We start from the raw sequence: 23028 nt of genomic DNA, 5'->3' as shown, positions 1-23028 counted from the left end.
AAAAGTCCAAGTGTTTCAAGCCTGTGTCCTCAGTACCTTGCTCAAAGAACAAAGAACAAAGAAAATTACAGCACAGGAACAGGCCCTTCGGCCCTCCAAGCCTACGCCGATCCAAATCCTCTATCTAAACCTGTCGCCTATTTTCTAAGGGTCTGTATCTCTTTACTTCCTGCCCATTCATGTATCTGTCTAGATACATCTTAAAAGACGCTATCATGCCCGCGTTTACCACCTCTGCTGGCAATGCGTTCCATGCACCCACCACCCTCTACGGCAGCAAGGCCTGGACAACGCATGTCAGCCAAGAGCGACGTCTCAACTCATTCCATCTTCGCTGCCTCCAGAGAATCCTTGGCATCAGGTGGCAGGACCGTCTCTCCAATGCAGAAGTCCTCGAGGCGGCCAATATTCCCAGCATATACACCCTACTGAGCCAGCGGCGCTTGAGATGGCTTGGCCATGTGAGCCGCATGGAAGATGGTAGGATCCCCAACGACGCACTGTACAGCGAGCTCGTCACTGGTATCAGATCCACCGGCTGCCCGTGTCTCTGCTTTAAAGATGTCTGCAAACGCGACATGAAGTCCTGTGACATTGACCACAAGTCGTGGGAGTCAGTTGCCAGTGATCGCCAGAGCAGTTGGCAGGGAAAAAGACAGAAGTGCAAGGAGAGAGCCAACTGTATAACGGCCCTGACAAACAATTTTATCTGCAGCGCCTGTGGAAGAGTCTGTCACTCTAGAATTGGCCTTTATAGCCACTCCAGGCATTGCTCCACAATCCACTGACCACCTCTAGGCACTTACCCATTGTCTCTCGAGACAAGGAGGCCAAAGAAGAAGAAGAAACAAGAAAGATGTAAGTTTATTAGCCTTATCAGTCTAACCCAGTTAAAATTACTAAAATATGCAATGCAACCACGCCCGCATGCATATGAGAGGCACACACACGAATAGATACAGAGAGGGGAGAAAGAATTGGGGGGGGTTGAAGTAGAGTTTGTAATAAATGGAATGCAGATACGGTCCTTAGTGTCCTTGCGGTAGTGTCCTTGACTGAAGTGAAGGTCTTGGAGTCCTCGCCGGGGCCTGGTGCACAATTTCAGGCTTGCTTCTCTGGTACCAGAAGGCCAAAGAGGGGTTTTGTCTGTAGTCTTGAAGTTTAAGCTGCCACCGTGGGTTCTCTGGGACTTTGCTGGAGAGACAGACTTTTCTTCTGCCCGTCCAGTTACAGTCTGTTTCCTTTCTGTAAGACACAATTCAAAAGCCCCAGTCTTACCAATAGGTAGGTCATGAGATCATCTCTTTGTTTGAAACAGCAACTTCTTGGAGGGTTTCAGAGCCTACCAGATATACTCAGTGGGAGGTGGAGTTTTGGCTCTTACAAAGTCAAAGGATGTTGATCACCACTATTGCCCAGACCAGTCTTACAAATTAAATCAAGGAGCACCCCCATTGTCTCTCTGTTCATGTCTCTCAGCTAGTCCTTGTCTTCTCAGAATGCAAATGTTCGGCCATCTTTTAGCTGCTCAGTTCTGCTTCTTTATTTTTAAAAAGTCATTTGCAATGTCCAGTCATAAAGGTTTCAAGCAGTGTCCCATATGATGAAATTAATAAGTTTCCATTTTGCAGGTGTGATTTCTGTCACACAACATTCTCAAAATTGTTGAAAATCTGTTGAATCATTGTTTCCAAATGCTCTCTTGGAAGCATTTTACCTCGAGGTTTATTCCACCACTGTAGGCTGCAAGGTGCCCATCCATGTTCTGTCTTGGTATATATTTCCAGAAATCTGCTGCCCATCTCTATCTAAGCCACAACTAACTCCAAGTGTTTGTATTGCATTCTCAAAATTTCATGGACCATTTGTAAGTGTGACCATTGCAAATGTTGGCCAACATGTCAAATTTCAATTGATAACACTCCTGTGAAGCGCCTTGGGATGTTTTACTACATTAAACGTGCCATATAAATGCAAATTGTTGTAAATCCAAATGTTTGTTTTGCTTTCTCGCAATCTCATGGACCAATTATAATTGTGACTTCCAAATGTTGGTCACTTTCTAGTAATCTCAGTGAACAATAATAACCATTATGTTTGCTCCTGCCCTTCTTCGAAACAATGCCATGGGACCTTTTATGTTCACCTCAGAGGGCAGAGGGCAGATTGATAGATTTTTGTGAGGTATGGGTATTAAGGGTTATGGCAGCAAGATGGGTCGATAGAGTTGTGGTGCAGATCAGCCATGATCTAATTCAATGGTGGACTAGGTTTGAGGGTCTGAATAGCCTCCTCCTGTTACTAAGTGCCTGGATAAGGCCTCAGTTTAACACCTTAAATATTCACTCCCTCCACTAACGGTGCACCATGGCTGCATCGTGTACCATCTACAAGGTGCACTGCAGCAACAAACCAAAGCTAGAGCGCCATGATGTCAAGGAACTTACAGGCAGAAAAGGAAAGCTTATGTCTGATAGCGAGAACTCAATCTTATAGAAAGCCAAGAGGAGTATAGAAAGCAGAGGGGTGAAATCAAAAAGGAAATTAGGAAAGGAAAGAGAGGGCATGAAAGAATATTGGCAAGCAAAATCAGGGTGAACCCAAAGATGTTTTATCAATACATTATGTGTAAGAGAATAACTAGGGAGAGAGTAGGACCCATAAAAGAGCAAAAAGGTAGCCTATGTGTAGGGGCAGAAGATGTTGGTATTGTTCTTAATGAATACCTTGCGTCCGTCTTCACAAAAGAGGGGGATGATGCAGATATTGTAGTTAAGGAGGAGGAGTGTGAAGTATTGGATGTGATAAACATAGGGAGAGAGGAAGTATTAATGGGATTAGCATCCTTGAAAGTTGATAAATCACCAGGGCAGGATGAAATATACCCCAGGCTGTTAAAAGAAGCAAGAGAGGAAATAGCAGAAGGTTTGACCATCATTTTCCGATCCTCACTGGATACAGGTGTGGTGCCGGAGGATTAGAGAACTGCTAACGTTGTATCTCTGTTTAAAAAGGGAGCGAGGGATAAGACCGAATAATTACAGACCAGTCAATCTAACCTCAGTAGTGAGTAGATTATTGGAATCTATTCTGAGAGACAGGATAAACTGTCACTTAGAAAGGCATAGGTTGATCAAGGATAGTCAGCATGGATTTGTTAAGGGAAGATCTTTTTTGACCAACCTGATCGAATTTTTTGAAGAAGTAACAAGGAAGATAGATGAGGGGAGTGCAGTTGATGTGGTCTACATGGATTTTAGCAAGGCTTTTGACAAGGTCCCACATGGCAGACTGGTTAAAGAAATAAAATCTCATGGGCTCCAGAGAAATGCAGCAATCTGGATACAAAATTGGCTCAGTGGCAGGAAACAAAGGGTAATTGTTGATGCGTGTTTTTGCAACTGGAGGGCTGTTTCCAACGGCATTCCGTAGGGCTCAGTACTGGATCCCCTGCTTTTTGTGGTATATATTAATGATTTGGACATACCTGTAGAGGGCATGATCAAGAAGTTTGCAGATGACACAAAGATTGGCCGTGTGGTCAATAGCAAGGAGGATAGTTGAAGGCTGCAGGAAGATATTGATGGTCTGGTCAAATGGGCAGAAAAGTGGCAACCCAGAGATGTGTGAGGTGATGCATTAGGGGAGGGCAAACAAGGCAAAGAAATACACAATTAACGGGAAAATACTGAGAAGTGTAGAGGAAGTGAGGGACCTTGGAGTGATCCCTGAAGATAGTAGGACAGGTCGACAGGTTAAGAAGGCATATGGAATCCTTTCCTTTATTAGCCGAGGTATAGAATATAAGAGCAGGGAGGTTATACTGGAACTGTATAACTCATTGGTTAGGTCACAACTTGAGTACTGTGCAGTTCTGCTCACCTCATTACAGAAAGGTTGTAATTCCACTAGAGAGGGTATGAAGCAGATTTATGAGGATGTTGCCAGGACTGGAGAATGCTGCTATGAGGAAAGATTGGAAAGATTGGGGTTGTTCTCCTTGGAACAGAGAAGGCTGAGGGAGATCTGATTGAAATATACAACATTTTGAGGGGCCTGGATAGAGTGGAGGTGAAGTGCCTATTTACCTTAGCAGAGAGGTCAGTGACTAGGGGGCATAGATTTAAAGTGATTGGTGTAAAAATTAGAGGGGAGATGAGGGAAAACTTTTTCACCCAGTGTTGGGGGTCTGGAACTCACTGCCTGAAAGGGTAGTTGAGGCAGAAACTCTCAACTCTTTGAAAAGGAGTCTGGATATGCACCTCAAGTGCTGTAATCTGCAGGGCTATGGACCAAATGCTAGAAGGTGGGATTAAAATGGGTGGCTCGTTTTTTTAGCTGGCACAGACACGATGGGTCAAGTGGCCTCTTACTGCGCCTTAAACTTTCTATGATTCTATGATTCACCAAGGCTTTTTCAACAGCACTTCTCAAACCCATGACTTTTACCACCTAGAAGGACAAGGCCAGAGGGCGCATGGGAACACAACCACTTCCAAATTCCCCTCCAAGTCACATGCCATCCTGACTTGGAAATATATTGCCATTCTTTTATCATCGCTGGGGCAAAATCCTGGAACTCCCTTCCTCACCGCATTGTGGGATCACCTTCAGAAGCAAAAATACTACTCACTGTGCCACACAACACCTTAAGCCTAATACCTTTATTGGTAAACTTGCCATGTTTGTTTCTCGGTGAAGATGCCCACTGTATGACTAAGTAAAAATTTCCGCTTTATTTTTGTGTAGATTTACATATTATAACTAGGTACAGGTGAACTGGTCAGCAAAGACAGCAACTCCACCCAATCTGTAAGTGGCTGAAGATAACTGGCCTCTGATTGGGTGGAGATGTCTGGTCTGTGATTGGGTGGATATATCTGATGTGTGATTGGGTGGAGGTACGTTGCTATGATTAGGTGGATATACTTGGCCTCTGATTGGATGGAGATAACTGGTCAGTGATTGGGTGAGGATGTCTGATCTGTGATTGGATGAACCTTCTTGGTCTTTGATTGAGTGGAGATGGTGATTTGTTGAAAATACCTGGTCTGTGATTGGACACTGACAAAAGCAACGGTTTCGCCAATCAGTTTGCATTTTTATTTCTGATCCAGTCTCAGTGCTGCCAATCAGCTGCTTGCTTACTGCATTTCCTAGCAACACAGTAAACAATGCGGCGTCCGGGGCCGGACCCTCGGACATTGCTCAGCACCAAAGGTGCAGTAGCCCGTCTAGAGCTGGAGCACCGGGGACCGGAGAGGCAGAGCTAGAGACATTGGTCATCGAGGGAGAGGGAGTGTGGCCTAATCACTGGTCAGTGTAGGACAGGATTCTGGGCACTGGTCAGTGTAGGACAGGAGCCCGGGGACGGGGGAGGATGAGGAGGGGGGGTGGGGGTGGGGGGAAGGAGAGTGAGGACTAGGGACTGGTCACAAGTCAGTGGAGGAAAGGAATGTGACATCTGAGGGACTGATCACTGGTCAATGTTGGAAGAAAGTGAGTGAGGCCTGGGCACTGGTCAGTGTGAGACAGGATCTTGGGCACTGGTCAGCGTAGGGCAGGATCCTGGGCTCTGGTCAATGTTGGAAGAGAGTGAGTGAGGCCTGGGCACTGGTCAATGTGAGACAGGATTCTGGGCACTGATCAGTGTAGGACAGGATCCTGGGCACTGGTCAGTGTTGGAAGAGAGTGAGTGAGGCCTGGGCACTGGTCAGTGGCAGAGGAGGTAAGCGGTCTGAGCAGCGGGTGTTGTAAACAATGAGCTCCCCACTCGCATCTCTAGGAAAGTTAAGGAAAGTTTCCCTCCTCCTGCCGGAACTGCAGGATCACAGGTAAGTGAGACCTTGCTGCTTCCTCCATTCAGTTCTTTTACTGCAAATGAACGGACAAAGGGTGACCCTATATTCACTCTCTGGTGACCCTGAATTTAATATCTGGTGACCCTGAATTTAATCTCCAGTGACCCTGTTTAACAGTGTGGTCAGTACTCCCGAAATGACTGTGCTCTGCCTTACCACACACTGTTTCAAACTGGCAAAGACCCACAGTGTCTGCTCTCTATTTCCATTTAAAGCAGGGATTCATGATGAGTGACCGGGAGGTCTGCCAGCTTTCCCAGCTCCTTCACAAAACCTCTCTCCACCGCCCTCGAAAAGAGAAGTTCCAATTGGTGACTGAGATTTATCCAATATTCCAATATTTATCCAATATTTGTTTATTCTAATTCTGCCAACCCTTTGAAGTAAAGCCAAAGCCTCATCTGAGCAGAATATGTCGATAAGGAACCAATCATCAGCTGACAATCCCAGTGCAATACTGAAAGAGTGCTGCACTGTCAGAAGTGCCATCTTTCAGATGAGAAGTTAAACCGAGACCCCATCTGCCTTCTCAGGTGGACATCGAAGTTCCGGTGGCATTATTGGAAGAACAGTAAGGAAACTCTCCCTGGGGGTTGTGATCAATATTTATACCTCAACCAACATAGCTTAAAGAAACAGATTATTTGGTCAGTTATCTCATTGCTGTTTGTAGGAGCTTGCTGTGTTCGAATTGGCAGTCATGTTTCCTATATTACAATTGTGCTTGTATTTCAAAAAAAAACATTGGCTGTAAAGCACTTTGGGATGTTCTAAGGTCATGAAAGATGTTATGTAAGTGTAATTTATCTATCTGTCTGTACTGCCTTGTGTATTTCTTTATATCATGGCAGAAAGATCTATTGGATGTTCTCATGTGCACTGAGGAAGTTAGTATAACCATAGTTTACAACTTCCCCAGTGGACACTATATCATGCAGTGAATGAATGGGTAACATTTACCTTCTTACTCAAAATTCTAGCACCGGATTTTGGCTTGCACTTCCTGGAGTCCAGGTTAGCTAGCTGTATTGGTCATAGATTTCTCCATGGCTACGTGGAAAAATACTTGTATTGTCATTTCACAGATGGGCAAGATTCTAACCAAATTTGAAATTAGATCCCAGAAATGTGATCCTCAAACTGTGAGTTTTGTCTGGAGTCTGATGATATCCTGGGGCTGAATTTTTGCCACGGAGGCAGGAAACAGGAGCCGGGTTTATTTTTAGGTCGGAAACCTGCCGCTTGGGAGGAAACTGATTAAAGTCCTGACTTTCACGTGGAGAAGCCCTTAATTGGTATAGAGATGGATTTTCTGTCCAATTCGAGCCAGTAGGGGTGGGAACGGAGATGGGTCTGATCAGGTGTGGGACTCATTTAGACTCCCCATCGCAGCCATAATCAAGACTGCTGGCTGCCCTGAAGAAGAGAACTGATCCAAGGGGAGGTGAGATGACTGACGAGAGGCGAAGGACTAGCACCTGGGGCAGGACTGACCCTCGCGTCATTGATGTGGGCCTGAATTTCAAGTTGAAGGCTGTGAGGGAGAGGAGCGAGGTCCTCTTCCCAGAGGGTGTCCGGAGGAGGCCACCATCTGAGACCTAGTAGGCTTGGCTCCAGGTTGCTGCCTCCATGAGAGGCAGAAGTGAGACACAGAGAAATTGAATCAGTGCCGGAAAAGGTTCCAATGACCTCATACGTTCTGATAAGGTGAGTTCAAGCCTCCAACCCTCTGGACAGGTCTCAGGGCTTTCACCTTCCAGTAGCCAAAGCACCTGAGGAGTCTCAGGGCACATGCAGTTCCTCAACATGAGAGGGGCAATTACTGATCCCTCAGAAAGGCTCACAGCCATAGTGCTGCTGAGGACTCGTTACCACTGTTACGCCACTGGATAGGGTCAGATGTCATTGGACACAAAGGACAGCAGAGCCTTATCTCTCTCTCTTTTGTTCTCAAAAGAGAAATACGTGCACATTGCAAGGGAGAGGGCCCAGACGGGAGGAGGAGTGCCCTTCCTCTATCGAATAACCCCATGGAGCAGACGGGAATGGTGATAGACGGGATAGTGGAGGTAGCCGGGCCTGGCAAAACCAGTGCTCCTGGTGCACCTAGTGATTACAGAGGGCAAAGTGGTCATTACGGGGGTGCAGAGCACTCCGCACCATCTGATAGTGAGTATCATTGGGTAGCCTCAGCACTGTAGAGGTTTCCGCTCCCCTAGGCTAGCTCTCACCATCTTTTCTTGTATCTCCCACAGGTGAAGGCATCCAACCTATGGCATCATCTCCCTATACCTCGGCAGAACCTGAGCTACACCGAGAGGAAGAAGCATCATCACACCTTATGAGCGCACTGTCCACCAACGCAGATACTCTCACCTCAGTCCTCACGTGCATATAGATAGGGTGGCACAGGGTGATGATCACGGCAGTAGTATGCAGGAGGAGGTGCCAGATGCAGAGGGAGCTGTGGTCAGTCCCCTTTGGCTGACGGAGGACAGACACACCCTTGCTCCGCTGGGCACAGATGTATTGCCTCAGGAGTCACAGGAAAGAAGGCTGTACCTTGAACAGCAGCAGGAGATGTGTTCCCGCATGTCATAGTTGGGCAGAGGATGGAGAAGTCCATCCAGCTCAAGTGCACCACACTGACTCAGGGCCATGAGTGCATAAGTTCCTCCATAGAGAGAGAGTGGCCAATGTCTTGGAGAGCCTCAGAGTGGATGCAGGAACTGCACACTGATGTCCACAGGATGCATGAGGTGCTGGGTAACTTGGAGTCAGTGGCACCGATAGCACAGAGATCCTTAGAGAGGAAGCCAGTTGCGCCCCAGCTGATGTTCTCCAGGCATCCAGTGTGCCTGGCAAGGCTAAGGATATCATGGAGGAGGGTGAGGGTGCCACCCCTCATGAGGCACCCTCATCATCCTCTGCCTTCTTGGCCCCTCCGACTGAGGGACCGTCTGTGCAGCAGGGCCAAGTGATGGAGACTGCCCCTGCAATGATGCAGGTGCAGTAGCCTCTGGAGATGCCCCGACAGGCACCTCCACGACAAGGACAACCGCCACATGCATCTTAACTGCAAGCAGAGACAAGTGAGAAGACTGCCTCCATCTCCTACAAATGCACAAGGGGAGCACCGCGTATGAGTGGCCAAACACAGGGGCCACCACGTTGCATGGAGAACTTAGTGGGTCACTGGGGTGTGTTCTTACTGGCTCTGTGAACTGATTCCTCTCTGTACAGTTTATAAATGATGACACATTAGGGCACACATCTGGAAATCCTTTTATTGCTGCCGTGACAGGAAAAGTGGTTTGAGGTGTTGAAAGACATAACAGGATTCGTCATGGTGAAGGCAAAGCCTCTGGCTAGATGTGCTTCTGTCATTGCGGTAAGTGATTAGAAATTCCAGGCAGCATCTTCTATCAATGTGTTAGCACAGATTTCTCAGATTCCCTCCATGCCATGTCCTTCAACCTGGGTTAGAGGGCCTCAATTGAAGCTTTCCTGAATCATGAGATCCCTGACATTCATGGCATCCTCACAAGCCCTTCGTGCCCTGAGCCATGCCCGGCCACTTCATTGTGAAGCAGGGACACCTCCCCCAGTTCCATTCCCCTGCACCATCTTCCTCTGGCTCCACTTTCTCCTCCTCCTCTCACTTCCTGTTTCTGCTCTACCCCCATGGGGGTATCCTCAAGCTCCACACTTTTCTGGAAGGCCATGAAATGGAGAACGCAGCAAACCGCCACAATGTGACCCTCACAGGAGGGTGTTGGAGAGCACCACCCAACCATTCCAGACACCGGAACTGCATCTCCAGAAGCCTGATGGCCTGCTCAATGGTTGTCCTAGTGAGCAGGTGGCATTGGTTGTATTGCCTCTGTGCTGCCACTGTGCCCCTGTCTGAGGTTCCCATAGAATGGTGAGTAGCCATCTCTTCAAGAGATGTCCCCTAGGATCCATCCATGCACTTTGGGGTTTTGTCTGAAGATCTGAAGCAGTGTTGACTATTGGAGGATGAAGGAGCCATGGCAGCTGCTAGGAAAGCGAGTGCACACACGAGGAAGCTCTTTTTGTGGTCACAGACCAATTTAATATTGAGAGAGTGGAAGCTCTTCAGCTATTCCAGTTGATAGTTCTCACTGGGCAGTCATTCAGTGCCTTGATGGCCACATGGATGCAATGGATGATGCCCTGCACCTGGGCGAATTCAGCAATGGCAGTGAAACCCAATGCCCTCTGTGTCTTTGAGGCCATGTCTGTTGTGAAGTGAATGTACTGTCCAGCTCTGGCAAAGAGGGCATCAGTGACCTGCGAGATGCGGTGGTATGCTGCCGTGTGCGAGAACTAAGGTTCGTAGCAGATCCTTGGAAGGAGCCAGAGGTGAAGAAGTTCAAGGCCACAGTGACTTTGATTGCCACTGGCAAGGCATGGTGACCAGTGCTGTGAGGTGCAAGGTCTTCGGCGACGAGGTCACAGATGTCTGTGACCATCTACCTGGAGTGTCGCAGTCTCCTGCAGCACTGGGTCCTGGTCTCACCAGGTAGCTCTGTCTTCGGCAATAGATCCTTTGCTGAGGGTATGGCCTCCATTAAATCTTCCTGGCCCTCTTTACTGTCCCAGGACCCCTGCTGCTTGGGGTTTCCTGCAGAGGGTATTGCCCCTCATCACCATTGGGCCAAAATTTGAAAATCATGCCCTGATTGCTACTTGCAGCCTTCCTTCTGGGCAGGTGGCTGCCCAACTCTCCTTGACAGCCTTGCCTCCTGCTCTACTGCCCGCCCCCCCCATGATGCCGATGTTTGCTGTTCGATGCCCAGTCGCTGAGTGCACATTCTCCCTGTTACCTGTGCAGCGCTAAGGGTGACCCCTTACCAGGAGCTGAGTCTCTTTTGCCCCTCCCACACTTTTATGGGGCCAAGGTGATGCCCTGGGGCGGCCGTGACTGGCTCCCCACTCTTTACCTTCCTTCAACTGGTCGTTTCTGAAGGCACGTATTACTCGTGCGCCCCTTTAAAAATTTCAACTTCAAACCTTCACAAGCTCTTAACAAACTTTTAAACAACTTCAATTGGCCTCAATAAGGAGGAGAGCGGGACTCCTAATTGCCCTTGAGAAGGTGGTGGTGAGCTGCCTTCTTGAACCGCTGCAGCCCATGTGGGGTAGGTACACACATAGTGCTGTTAGGAAGGGAGTTCCAGGATTTTGACCCAGTGACAGTGAAGGAACAGCAATATAGTTCTAAGTCAGGATGGTGTGTGACATGGAGGGGAACTTGCAGGTGGTGGTGTTCCCATGCATTTGCTGCCCTTGTCCTTCTAGTTGGTAGAGGTCGCGGGTTTGGAAGGTGCTGTCTAAGAAGCCTTTGTGCGTTGCTGCAGTGCAGCTTGTAGATGGTACACACTGCTGCCACTGTGCGTTGGTGGTGGAGGGAGTGAATGTTTGTAGATGGGGTGCCAATCAAGCGGGCTGCTTTGTCCTGAATGGTGTCAAGCTTCTTGAGTGTTGTTGGAACTGCACCCATCCAGGCAAGTGGAGAGTATTCCATCACACTCCTGACTTGTGCCTTGTAGATGGTGGACAGGCTTTGGGGAGTCAGGAGGTGAGTTACTCACTGCAGGATTCCTAGCGACTGACCTGCTCTTGTAGCCACGGTATTTATATGGCTACTCCAGTTCAGTTTCTGGTCAATGGTAGCCCCTAGGATGTTGATAGTGGGGGATTCAGCGATGGTAATGCTGTTGAATGTCAAGGGGAGATGGTTAGATTCTCTCTTGTTGGAGATGGTCATTGCCTGGCACTTGTGTGGCGTGAATGTTACTTACCACTTATCAGCCCAAGCCTGGATATTGTCCAAGTCTTGCTGCATTTCTACACAGACTGCTTCAGTATCTGAGGAGTCACGAATGGTGCTGAACATTGTGCAATCATCAGCAAACATCCCCACTTCTGACCTTATGATTGAAGGAAGGTCATTGATGAAGCAGCTGAAGATGTTTGGGCCTAGGACACTACCCTGAGGAACTCCTGCAGTGATGTCCTGGAGCTCAGATGATTGACCTCCAACAACCACAACCATCTTTCTTTGCGCTAGGTATGACACCAACCAGCGGAGGGTTTTCCCCCTGATTCCCATTGACCTCAGTTTTGCTAGGGCTCCTTGATGTCATACTTGGTCAAATGCTGCCTTGATGTCAAGGGCAGTCACTCTCACCTCACCTCTTGAGTTCAACTCTTTTGTCCATGTTTGAACCAAGGCTGTAATGAGGTCAGGAGCTGAGTGGCCCTGGCGGAAGCCAAACTGACCGTCACTGAGCAGATTATTGCTAAGCAAGTGCCGCTTGATGGCACGGTTGATGACGCCTTCCATCACTTTACTGATGATTGAGAGTAGGCTGATGGGGCGGTAATTGGCCGGGTTGGACTTGTCCTGTTTTTTGTGTACAGGACATACCTGGGCAATTTTCCACATTGCAGGTTAGATGCCAGTGTTGTGGCTGTACTGGAACACCTTGGCTAGGGGCCAAGTGGATCACAATATGTGAAGCAACGAGTGAATCCTAGGTTGAAACTGTTGCAAGTTCTGTCTTTCAGATGAGTTGTTGAATTGAGGCTCCATCTATTTGTTCAGGATATTCTAAAGCGCTTATCAGCCAATGAAGTACTTTTGAAGTGAACTGACTGTTGTAATGTAAGGAAAGCCAGCAAGATCCCACAGACAGCAATGATAGTAAGGTGGGTTAATTTGTTTTAGTGATTTTGGTTGAGGGATGAATTTTGGGCAAGACAGCCAGGAAAACTCCCCTGCTCTTCCAGTTGTGCAGTAGGACCTTAAACGTTTCATCTGAAAGATGGCACCTCTGACAGTGCAGCACTTGTTTAATACTGCACTGAACTGTCAGTCAAGATTAGGTGCTCAAGTCTCTAGAGGGAGGCTTAAACCTATGACCTACTGATTCAGAAATGAGCATGCTCCACTGGATCAAGGCTGGCACTTTAAATTTGCCTAAATATACAGTGCATGTGAATTTATTTGTGTGTGAAGTGAACACTTCCTTGTTTTTGAGAGATTATCTTCTGCCACCAATGGATGAGAGGACAGGAGTGACTGCAGATGAGTCAGCACAGCCTCTGCACTGAAAAATCAAACACTCATCGTTAATCATTCTCAACATTTTATTGCATAGAATTACATCAAGTGTACAGCACAGAAGCAGGACATTTGGTCCACTTGCCCCATGCTGGTGTTTATGCTCTGCCCGAGCCTCCTCCCAACCTCCTTCCTCTCACTTCATCAATGTAAGTGTTTATCTAGCTTCCCGTTAAATGCATTTATGTTATTCACCTCAACCATTCTTGTAGCAAGTTCTGTATTCTATCAACTCTCAGAATCACAGAATCGTTACAGCACAGAAGGAGGCCATTCGGCCCATTGTGTCCGCACCAGCTCTCTGAAAGAGGAACTCCCTCAGTTCCACTCCCCTGCCTTCTCCCCATAACTCTGCACATTCTTCCTTTTCATATCACTGTCTAGTTCCCTTCTGAATGCTTCAATTGAACCTGCCTCCACCACATTCTCAGGCAGCGCATTCCAGACCTTAACCACTCGCTGCATGTAACAGTTTTTCCTCATGTTACTTTTGCTTCTCTTACCAAATACTTTAAATCTGTGCCCTCTTGTTCTCAATCCTTTCATGAGTGGGAACAGTTTCTCTCTATCTACTCTGTCCAGACCCCTCATGATTTTGAATACCTCTATCAAATCACCTCTCAGCTTTCTCTTCTCCAAGGAAAACAGTCCTAATTTCTCCAATCTGTCTTCAACATAACTTCCTTTCTCTTGTACTCTATGCCCCTATTAATAAAGCCCAAGCTACTCTATGTTTTATTAACTGCTCTCTCAACCTGTCCTGCCACCTTCAATGACTTATGCACATATACACCTAGATCCCTCTGCTCCTGCACCCCCTTTCGAATTGTATCCTTTATTCTGTATTGTCTCTCAATGTTCTTCCTACCAAAATGAGTCACTTCACATTTCTTTGCATTGAACTTCATCTGCCACCTGTCTGCCCATTCCATAAACTTGTCCATGTCCTTTTGAAGTTCTACACTATCCTTCTCACAGTTCACAATTCTTCCAATTTTCATATCGTCTGCAAACTTTGAAATTGTGCCCTGTACACCAAGGTCTAGGTCATTAATAAATATCAGGAAAAGCAAGGGTCCCAACACTGATCCCTGGGGAACTCCACTACAAACCTTCCTCCAGCCTGAAAAACATCCACTAACCACTACTCTTTGTTTCCTGTCACTCAGTCAATGTCGTATCCATGTTGCCACCATCCCTTTTATTCCATGCGCTACAAGTTTGCTCACAAGTCTGTTGTGTGGCACTGTATCAAACAGTGGCTAAAGAAGTTTCTGCTGAATTCACTATTGGATTTAATAGTGACAAACTTGTATTTATATTAAAATTATATCAACGATCTTTATTTTGTGCGGGTTATTCAACATTGTGGCACAGCATCTAGGGAGTACAATTCATCTTTAACTGCAGCACAAAATGGCTGACAGCAAATCAGGTCCCCGTTTTACAGACTGCCCGACAGGCTGTCAATTCGCTATCGCCAATTTTGCACGACGGCCAAAGACAAATTTCACCTCCCCTTGCCCAGCGTTGCAGTCTTCCAGTTTGCTGATACTGACAGAATTTCCTCATTGTAACATTTTTCATGATTGTCTTCACCACAGGATAATACTTTCTAGTTATCGAGAATCAGTATTTCCAGCGACCCGGTTTCAATTCCGGCTACTGCCTGTGTGGAGTTTGCAAGTTCTCCCTGTGTCTGCGTGGGTTTCCTCCGGGTGCTCCGGTTTCCTCCCACATGCCAAAGACTTGCAGGTTGATAGGTTAATTGGCCATTATAAATTGCCCCTAGTATAGGTAGGTGGTAGGGAAATATAGGGACAGGTGGGGATGTTGTAGGAATATGGGATTAGTGTAGGATTAGTATAAATGGGTGGTTGATGGTTGGCACAGACTCGGTGGGCCGAAGGGCCTGTTTCAGTGCTGTATCTCTAAACTAAACTAAACTAAATGCTACTTTTAACTTTAACATTATTGCATTTTCTCATATATTAAATGCCCACCAACATTCCAATCATCTCCTCCTGCCACTATTGATGGTAGAGTTCCAGAGGTGCCATTTGCCCCCCTCCCCCCATGTCCCCTTAAAGAGACAGTCTAGACAGTGAGTGTCAATTGTCCTGTGGCGGCATCACATTCAAGATGACCTTACCTTACGTATATAGCAACCGTCCATGGGTAGCAGTCAGAAGAAGGAACTCCAGCTGGTTTTATGGTAAAGGTGGTTGTTTAAACAATGGGGTCATAAAGTCTGGTGCTTTTTGGTATCCTGTAAAAGAAAGACTTACATTTATTTAGCTCCTTTCATAGCCTCAGGGCATCCAAAAGTGCTTTTTTACAGCCAATGAAATACTTTTGAAGATGTAGTCACTATTGTATAGAATCACAGTATTGTTACAGCACAGAAGGAGGCCACTTGGCCCATCATGTCTGCACCCCCCAGCTCTCCGAATGAGCAATTCATCTGATGACATTCCCCCGCTTTCTCCCCACAACGCTGCACATTCTTTCATTTCAGATAACTATCCAATCCCTTTTGAATGCCTCGATTGAACCTGCCTCCACCACACTCTCAGGCAGTGCATTCCATACCTTAACCACTCGCTGTGTGAAAAAGATTTTCCTCATTTCACTTTTGCTTCTTATGTGGGAAACACAGCAGCTAATTTTGTGCACAGTAAATTCCCACAAACAGCAATGAAATAGTGACAGATCTTACTGATGTTGGTTGAAGGCTAAATGTTGGCTAGGACACTGGGGAGAACACTCCCCTGTTGTTCTTCAAATAGTGCCATGGGATCTTTCACAGCCACCTGAGAGGGCAGACAGGACCTTGGTTTAATGTCTCATCCGAAAGACGGCACAGTACTCCCTCAGAATTGCACTGGGAAGGTCAGGCTGGATTATGGACTCAAGTCTTTGGAAAAGGGGCTTGAACCCACAGCCTCCTGCCTCAGAGGCCAGAGTGCTCTACCACTGAGCCATAGCTGACACCGCTAAACCAATTGTAATTGTATATATTTATTCTTTATTTGTACATTCAGAAATATTTTGCCTATTTCTGTTCAAATCACTGAATAGAGAAAGAAAGAAAGAACTTGCCATTTTCAAGCTGTCTCATGAATGCCATTGTTTTAATTTCTTTGGTGTATTTTCCACAGCAAGCGAGCAGTGTGCTTTGAACAGGACTGCTACACAGGTAAGGCAGGCCAACCTTTGCTAACACTTTCAAGATCTAATTCTGATGTACCCTGTCACCACAGAAACCAACGGGAGCTGCTGAAAAGTCTCAGTGTTAGGGCCTGCTTGTGACTCTGCAATGGAAGGTGTTCTCACCTCTAATGGTCCTGTGGGTAGCAACACCTCCCATTGTGGCATTGACCCTGGTCTCTGGTGAGCGAACTAACCACAGGACTGGTAAGGTAAAGGTCAGCCAGGCCTCCCACTCCTGATCACCACTGAACAGTACCCATGGATATTTGTGCAGGCAGGATTGAGCTCGGCTCTGACTCCTTCACCCTGCCTCTCCTCAGTAATGGTGTAGTCTGCTGTTACTTTGTTATGTGGAGACTGGAGAAGCTGGGGTTGTTCTCTAGAGCAAAGAAGTTTAGAGGAGATTTGCTAGAGTTATTCAAAATCATGAATTGAGTAAATGAGGAGAAACTGTTTCATGTGACAGAAGAGACAGTAACCAGAGGACATAGATTTAAGGTGATTGACAAAAGAACTAGAGGCAACAGGAGGAAAACTTTTACACCAAATAGTTTTGATCTGGAATGCACTGCCTGAAAGGGCAGTGGAAGCAGTTTCAACAGTAACTTTCAAAATAGAATTAGATAAATACTTGAAAGTAAAACTCACAGGGCAGTGAGGAAACAGCAGGGGAATGGGATTAATTGGATAGCCCGACCAAATTCCTGGCACAGGCATGATGGGCCGAAGGGCCTGTTTCTGTGCTGTATAACTCTATGACTCTATGACTTCCCAGCGTGCAACGTTGAATGATATAGCACAGGAGGCCATTCGGCCCATTGTGTCTGTGCCAACCATCCAGCACCGAACTATTCTAATCCCATATTCCTGCACTTGGCCCGTAGCCTTGGATGCTATGGCGTTTCAAGTGCTCATCTAAATTCTTTTTAAATGTTGTGGGGGTTCCTGCCTCCACCACCTCTTCAGGCAGTGCGTTCCAGATTCCAACGACCCTCTGGGTGAAAATTTTTTTCATCAAATCCCTGCTAAACCTCCTGCCCCTTACCCTAAATCTATGCCCCCTGGTTCTTGACCCCTCTGCTAAGGGAAAAATTTTCTTCCTATTTAACCTATCAATGCCCCTCATAATCTTGTACACCTCAATCATGTCCCCCCTCAGCCTTCTCTGCTCCAAGGAAAACAACACTAGCCTTTTCAGTCTCTCTTCATAGCTGAAATGCTCCAGCCCAGGCACCATCCTGGTGAATCTCCTCTGCACCCTCTCCAGTCCAACACATCCTTCCTATCGTGTGGTGACCAGAACTGTACACAGTACTCCAGCTGTGGCCTAACTGGTGTTTTATACAGCTCCATCATAACCTCCCTGCTCTTATATTCTATGCCTCGGCTAATAAAGGCAAGTATCTCCTGTGCCTTCCTAACCACCTTATCTACCTGTGCTGCTGCCTTCAGTGATCTATGGACAAGTACACTAAGGTCCTTCTGACCTTCTGTACTTCCTAGGGTCCTACCATCCATTGTATATTCCTTTGCCTTGTTAGTCCTCCCAAAATGCATTACCTCACACTTTTCAGGATTAAATTCCATTTGCCACTGCTCTGCCCATCTCACCAGCCCATCTATATCTCCCTGTAATCTAAGGCTTTCCTCTTCAACACCAATTTACAACACCACCAATTTTCGGGTCATCTACGAACTTACTTATCATACCTCCTATATTCACGTCTAAATCATTAATGTACACTACAAACAGCAAGGGTCCCAGCACCGATCCCTGTGGTACACCACTGGTCACAGGCTTCTAATCGCAAAAACAGCCCTCGACGATTACCGTCTGCCTCCTGCCACGAAGCCAATTTTGGATCCAATTTAACAAATTGCCCTGGATCCCATGGGTTGTTACCTTCTTAACCAATCTCCCATGCGGGACCTTATCAAAAGCCTTACTGAAATCCATGTATACTACATCTACTGCTTTACCCTCATTGACACATCTAGTCACCTCCTGGAAAAATTCAATCAGTATCCTTTCACGTGCAAGCCTGGGTGGTTGCAATGGAAGTATTCCACATTTTTGTAGCCTGTGAGGGAACTTGCCAGCTGCTTTCAGAAGCCTCTTTAAAACCCTTTTGTGGACTGTGGCCTCAGTTTTCCTCCTTAACTCCAGAGTCTCCATCTGCTGTACACCATGGACAGCAGTGAGCTTCTCCAAATGAGGAGCCCCATTGAAATGCAAGTTGTAATCAGCATGGAGCAATCCCAGTGCAATTGGCGTCCACCTCAAAGGGAATTAGACTGTTATCTAAAACAGAAGAATGTGCAGGGTTACGGGAAGAAGGCAGGGGAATGGCACTAAGTGAATTGCTCATTTGGAGAGTCGGTGCAGACACAATCGGCCAAATGGCCTCCTCCTATGCTGTAATAATTCTGTGATTCGGTGAAAAAATTACCCACGCTTCAGTCCACAGCCTGTGCACGCAGTACGAGCACAGACTAACTTCACAGACTCCGAAAAAATCCAAGTTTGGGACAAAGGGGAAGCGCAGAGCTTAGTGAGGAAGCAGTGATCTCCCTACCTAACTTGTGGAAGCCAAGTTTTACCTCTATCATTCGGAGTTAACAGCTCAAAATGGGATCAGTCACATTACCCCCCGCATTAACCCCGACAAGGAGGCCAGTGATATTTTAATAGGAGCCCAAATCACCTGCCTCTCTCGGGTGGTCATGGAGTTCCCAACCCTTTGGGATTGTCCTTAAGTCCCCAAGAATTAAAGATTAATCTCCAGGACGCTGCTGCGAGCAACCTGGGAAAAAAATCACAAGGGTGTTAACATAATGCTTTAAAAAAAATTCTTTTGAACACATTTGTTTATTAGTTATTAAAAATATCGGGGGGGGGGAAGAGAGTGTTTGAAAGTCGACAATTATCCATTTAGGCAATGAGGAGTGTGTTCACTTTCTGATTGGCTGTGGGAAGGTGGAACACTGCAAGGATGAACCTGTTGGGCAGTCAATGGCAGGAGCATGTGGGCAGGTCAACGCAAGCGTGGACATATTGTGTCATGGATGGTGGAAATTTTAGTTTAGTTTAGAGATACAGCACTGAAATGTGGGGGCAGATAGATGGAGGCAGGAGGTCCTGTGAAGACACCTCCAGGAATATGTCCAAACTAGAGGTGGTAACCCTAGGCAGCCGGCCCCAATTTATCTGCAAGTCATGGTGTAAGGGCCCCAATTTCAGGTGAGAACTGGTGATCGACACACTCTGACCCATTCCGTGGACAATGAGACCAACCCAGCTGAGATCAATTTGGAATTACCTTTATGGAGCACAAGCGCAGAGAATGTGGTAGCTATTGAATTTCAGACAGTAGACCAGCAGTTGAAGTGTGCCTAATGAGTGCCCATCCACATGGTGAAGAGGTGGCCGCGTGCCCTTTCCTCGCTGGCAGCCCGATATTGACAAGCAACAAATGAGCATTAGGATACACAGAGACTCCGGGGTAGATTTTTAATGTAACAACCCGGTTTTAAACTGCCACTGTGGATCAGTTGCCCGTTATAGAAACAGCCCGGTTTTCTTTTCCAATCATTCCCAATGCCAGAGTAACACCAGTTAGTAAGTTGAAAATCTGTCATTGTGTTTGACTTGGTTTTTGGTTGTGTGATATGTCCTACTGCCCATGCAATGCATGGCTTGCAAATTGGGTGAACACTTCTGCACCAACAACAACTTGCATCTATATAGTTCCTTTAATGTGTAAAAACATCCCAAGGCACTTCTCAGGTGCATTATCAAACAAAATTTGACACTGCACCACAAAAGGAGATATTAGGACAGGTGAGAAAAGCTGGTCAAAGAGGTAGGTTTTAAGGAGTGTCTTAAAATAGGTAGAGAGGCGGAGCGATTTAGGCAGGGAATTTCGGCACTTAGGCCCTAGGCAGCTGAAGGCAGGGCTGCCAATAGTGGGCAAAGGAAATCAGGAATGTGCAAGAGGCCAGAGTTGGAGGAGTGCAGAGATCTTCGAGGGTTGTCAGGGTGCAGGAAGTTACAGAGAGAGGAAGGGGCAAGGCCACAGACACATTTGAACACAAGAATTAGAATTTTAAAATTGAGGCATTGCCACACTCGCTGGCATCACAGGGAACTCAGTGATGTCAAAAACCCTTCCATTTGCATTGAGTGGTGAGCTCACTAGCATGTGGTTGAGGGGTGGTGGAAGAAGGTTGCAGGTGTTTATAGGATGTGGGAGCAGAAAGCTTGTGCTTACAACAATGTTTTCATACTTGTGCTAAGCCCTCGGTTTCTACACATCCTGCAAAGTTGGCAATGTTCCAACAGTGTGAGCACAATGCACATCACTGGGAGGGTGAAATCCCAACCAGGAAGGTACCAGGATTTCAATCAACACAAATTGACACGAAATTGGCCATTGGTACTCTGACCGCCTTGGCTGGTACGGTAGATGTCTCATAGGTGCTGTTTTGATATGGATATTAAGGTATGTTGTTGAGACAGTGTAGAGGGAGTTTTACTCTGTATCTAATCTGTGTTGTACCTGTCCTGTTAGTGTTTGATGTGACAGTTTAGTACTGTAGAGGGAGCTTTACTTAATAGAAGCAATAATGCAGCACAACAATATTCCCTTAAACCATTTGTCTCTTCCTGCAGATGATGAGGCTGCGTTACTGAGTGAGATCCTGCCCCCTTTATCATGGTCACACTCCTCAGAAACTTCTACTTCCTCCTCATCATCGAGGTCAAAGGCAAAAGGTATGACTTGTTATAAGGACCATGAAACACTGGAAAGCAATAGTACAGTTTTTTTTTTGAGGATACAGATCAACATGTGATTCACAAAGATGTAATTAAAAAACAGATGCTGAATCAAAGCAGAACATGTTTGGGGACGGCTGTAAACTTGGTCAAAGAGGTGAGGTTTTAAGGATATGGTGATACTGAAGGTTTCTGGGAGGGAATTCCACTGTGTTGGATCTAGATGGCTGAAGGTGCAGTTGTCATTGGTGAGACAGAGATGTGGGGTGGGCACTGCACAAGAAGCCCAATTCAGATGAGTGAAGATTTTGGTGGTGATATAGGTTTTATAGGGGAGGAAGAGGTTACAGAGATGCAGAGGAGAGGTGGGGTGGCGAAGCTATGGAGAGTTTCAAACATTAGGGCAAAAAGTTTAAATATAGGGTGTAGGGTTCGTGGGTGACCAAGAACCAGTATAGATCAGGGGTGATTAGTGAGCAGGGCCTGCAACAGCATACAAGCAGCTGAGATTAGGATGAGCTGAAGTTCACAGAGTGTGAAGGATGGGAGGCCAGCCAGGAGAGCGTTGCAATAGTTGAGTCTTGAAATAACAAAGGATGAGAGTTTCAGCAGCAGATAGACAGAGGCAGGAGTGGAAACAGGCAATGATATAGAGGAGGAAGTAGGAGGGTTTTGTGATGGTGGGGACACGTGATTCCTCTTGGGGTCAGCTAGGACGCTGAAGATTCAAGCAGTCTGGTTCAACATGTGACACATGACCAGGGACGGGCAGATGGAGTTAGAGGCAAATGAAGAGTTTGTGGCAGGGCCGAGGACAGTCACGATCTTCCGAATGATTAGCTGGAGGAAATTACGACTCACCCAGAACTGGATGTCGGGCAAACAGTCTGACAACACAGAATGGAAGAGTCAGAGAGGCGGTAGAGAGATAGAGCTGGGTATCAACAATGTGCATGTGGAAGTTGACTCCACAGGCCTGATTTTTAGGTCCTGCCAGGATTGAGAACTGGGCAGGCAGGCACTGAAAATAGCGGCGCCAGCCGGCATGCAGGTTTCCTGTCGCCATTCCCGCCGCCGCCAAGTTTCATCAGGTCAGGGGAAGGCCGGCCCTGGAAACCCACCCAATCTGGCAATAAGGCCAATTAAGCTAGTTGAACAGCTCATTGAAAGCTCGTAGAGGACCAGATTGGGATTTTGGTGGGGGCACTAGGGTTGCATGCTGGGTCCGGAGAAGGCCAGGTGCATGGAGGCAGCAACACAGCAGGGAACCAGTCATGGACAGTCATGAAATTAACTGGGCTCATAAAAGGGAGCATGGCTGAGATGGGCACTCAGCCTTGGCACGCAGGTGCCATCAGTTGTACAAAGGTTGCAGGGAGAATGGTCAAAATGCACTCGGTCAGTGCAGAAGGGTGGCACCCTCATGGCATCTTAGGAACATGAAAGGGGGGGGAAGGCGTCCACACATAATTGAGAGTCCAGCTGAGTGCCAGAAAGGTAGAAGCTGGTAATGGGAGCATGATTCTCAGATTTTGGATCTAGTGGTAATGAGGAGCAACATCCTCCGCAAGAGAAGCATTAGAGTCCCAGGTATGAGATGGGCAGAGGAGAGGGTCAAGGGGCAGGAAGGCAACGGAAACCACACCCTCAGCATAGGATCTATCGCCGAATACAAAGCTACTGGAGATGTCAGCAAACCAGTGCCACAGGCGACTACGGCTCTCCAGGCAGATGGTCACAGAGATTTGTGCCCTCATGGTGGAACACCTTATACCTCACCGCACTGGTTGCCATGCACTGCCAGTAGTGCCAAAGTCACTGTGGCTTTCACCTTCCTTGCCACTGGCTCCTTCCAAGGATCAGTTGCAGACCATGATGGCGTTTTGCAAACGGCTGCATACCACTGCATTTCATAGGTCACTGATGCCATTTTTTCAAGAACTATATGGTGCAATCAATTCCAGACAGATGGGGCTTCACAGGTACAAAGGGCAGTGGGTTTTGTCTCCATCATTGGATTCCCT

At 46.9% G+C, this 23028-nt stretch overlaps 2 protein-coding genes across 3 annotated transcripts in view; one reads left to right on the top strand and one right to left on the bottom strand.

The window, feature by feature from the left end:
• LOC137347216 (SH3 domain-binding glutamic acid-rich-like protein 3) overlaps window positions 1-23028 on the bottom strand; it is a 171410-nt gene that overhangs the window by 31755 nt on the left and 116627 nt on the right. Inside the window, 1 exon segment of the mRNA XM_068011454.1 lies at window positions 15167-15283. The gene's annotated coding sequence lies outside the window, so the exon portion shown is untranslated.
• The window catches only part of ubxn11 (UBX domain protein 11), a 62944-nt gene continuing 45324 nt past the window's right edge, over window positions 5409-23028 (top strand). For both annotated transcript variants that reach the window (XM_068011452.1, XM_068011451.1), the window contains exons 1-3: window positions 5409-5834; window positions 16176-16213; window positions 20900-21001. In XM_068011452.1, the coding sequence (XP_067867553.1) occupies window positions 5761-5834; window positions 16176-16213; window positions 20900-21001 (214 nt within the window). In that variant the 5' untranslated portion in view covers window positions 5409-5760. The remainder of the gene's footprint in view (window positions 5835-16175; window positions 16214-20899; window positions 21002-23028) is intronic.

The sequence above is a fragment of the Heterodontus francisci genome, chromosome 31 (assembly GCF_036365525.1).
Source record: "Heterodontus francisci isolate sHetFra1 chromosome 31, sHetFra1.hap1, whole genome shotgun sequence".
NCBI lineage: Eukaryota > Metazoa > Chordata > Chondrichthyes > Heterodontiformes > Heterodontidae > Heterodontus > Heterodontus francisci.
The sequence above is the reverse complement of the archived record's forward strand: the minus strand, read 5'-3'. Positions and strand labels throughout refer to the sequence as shown.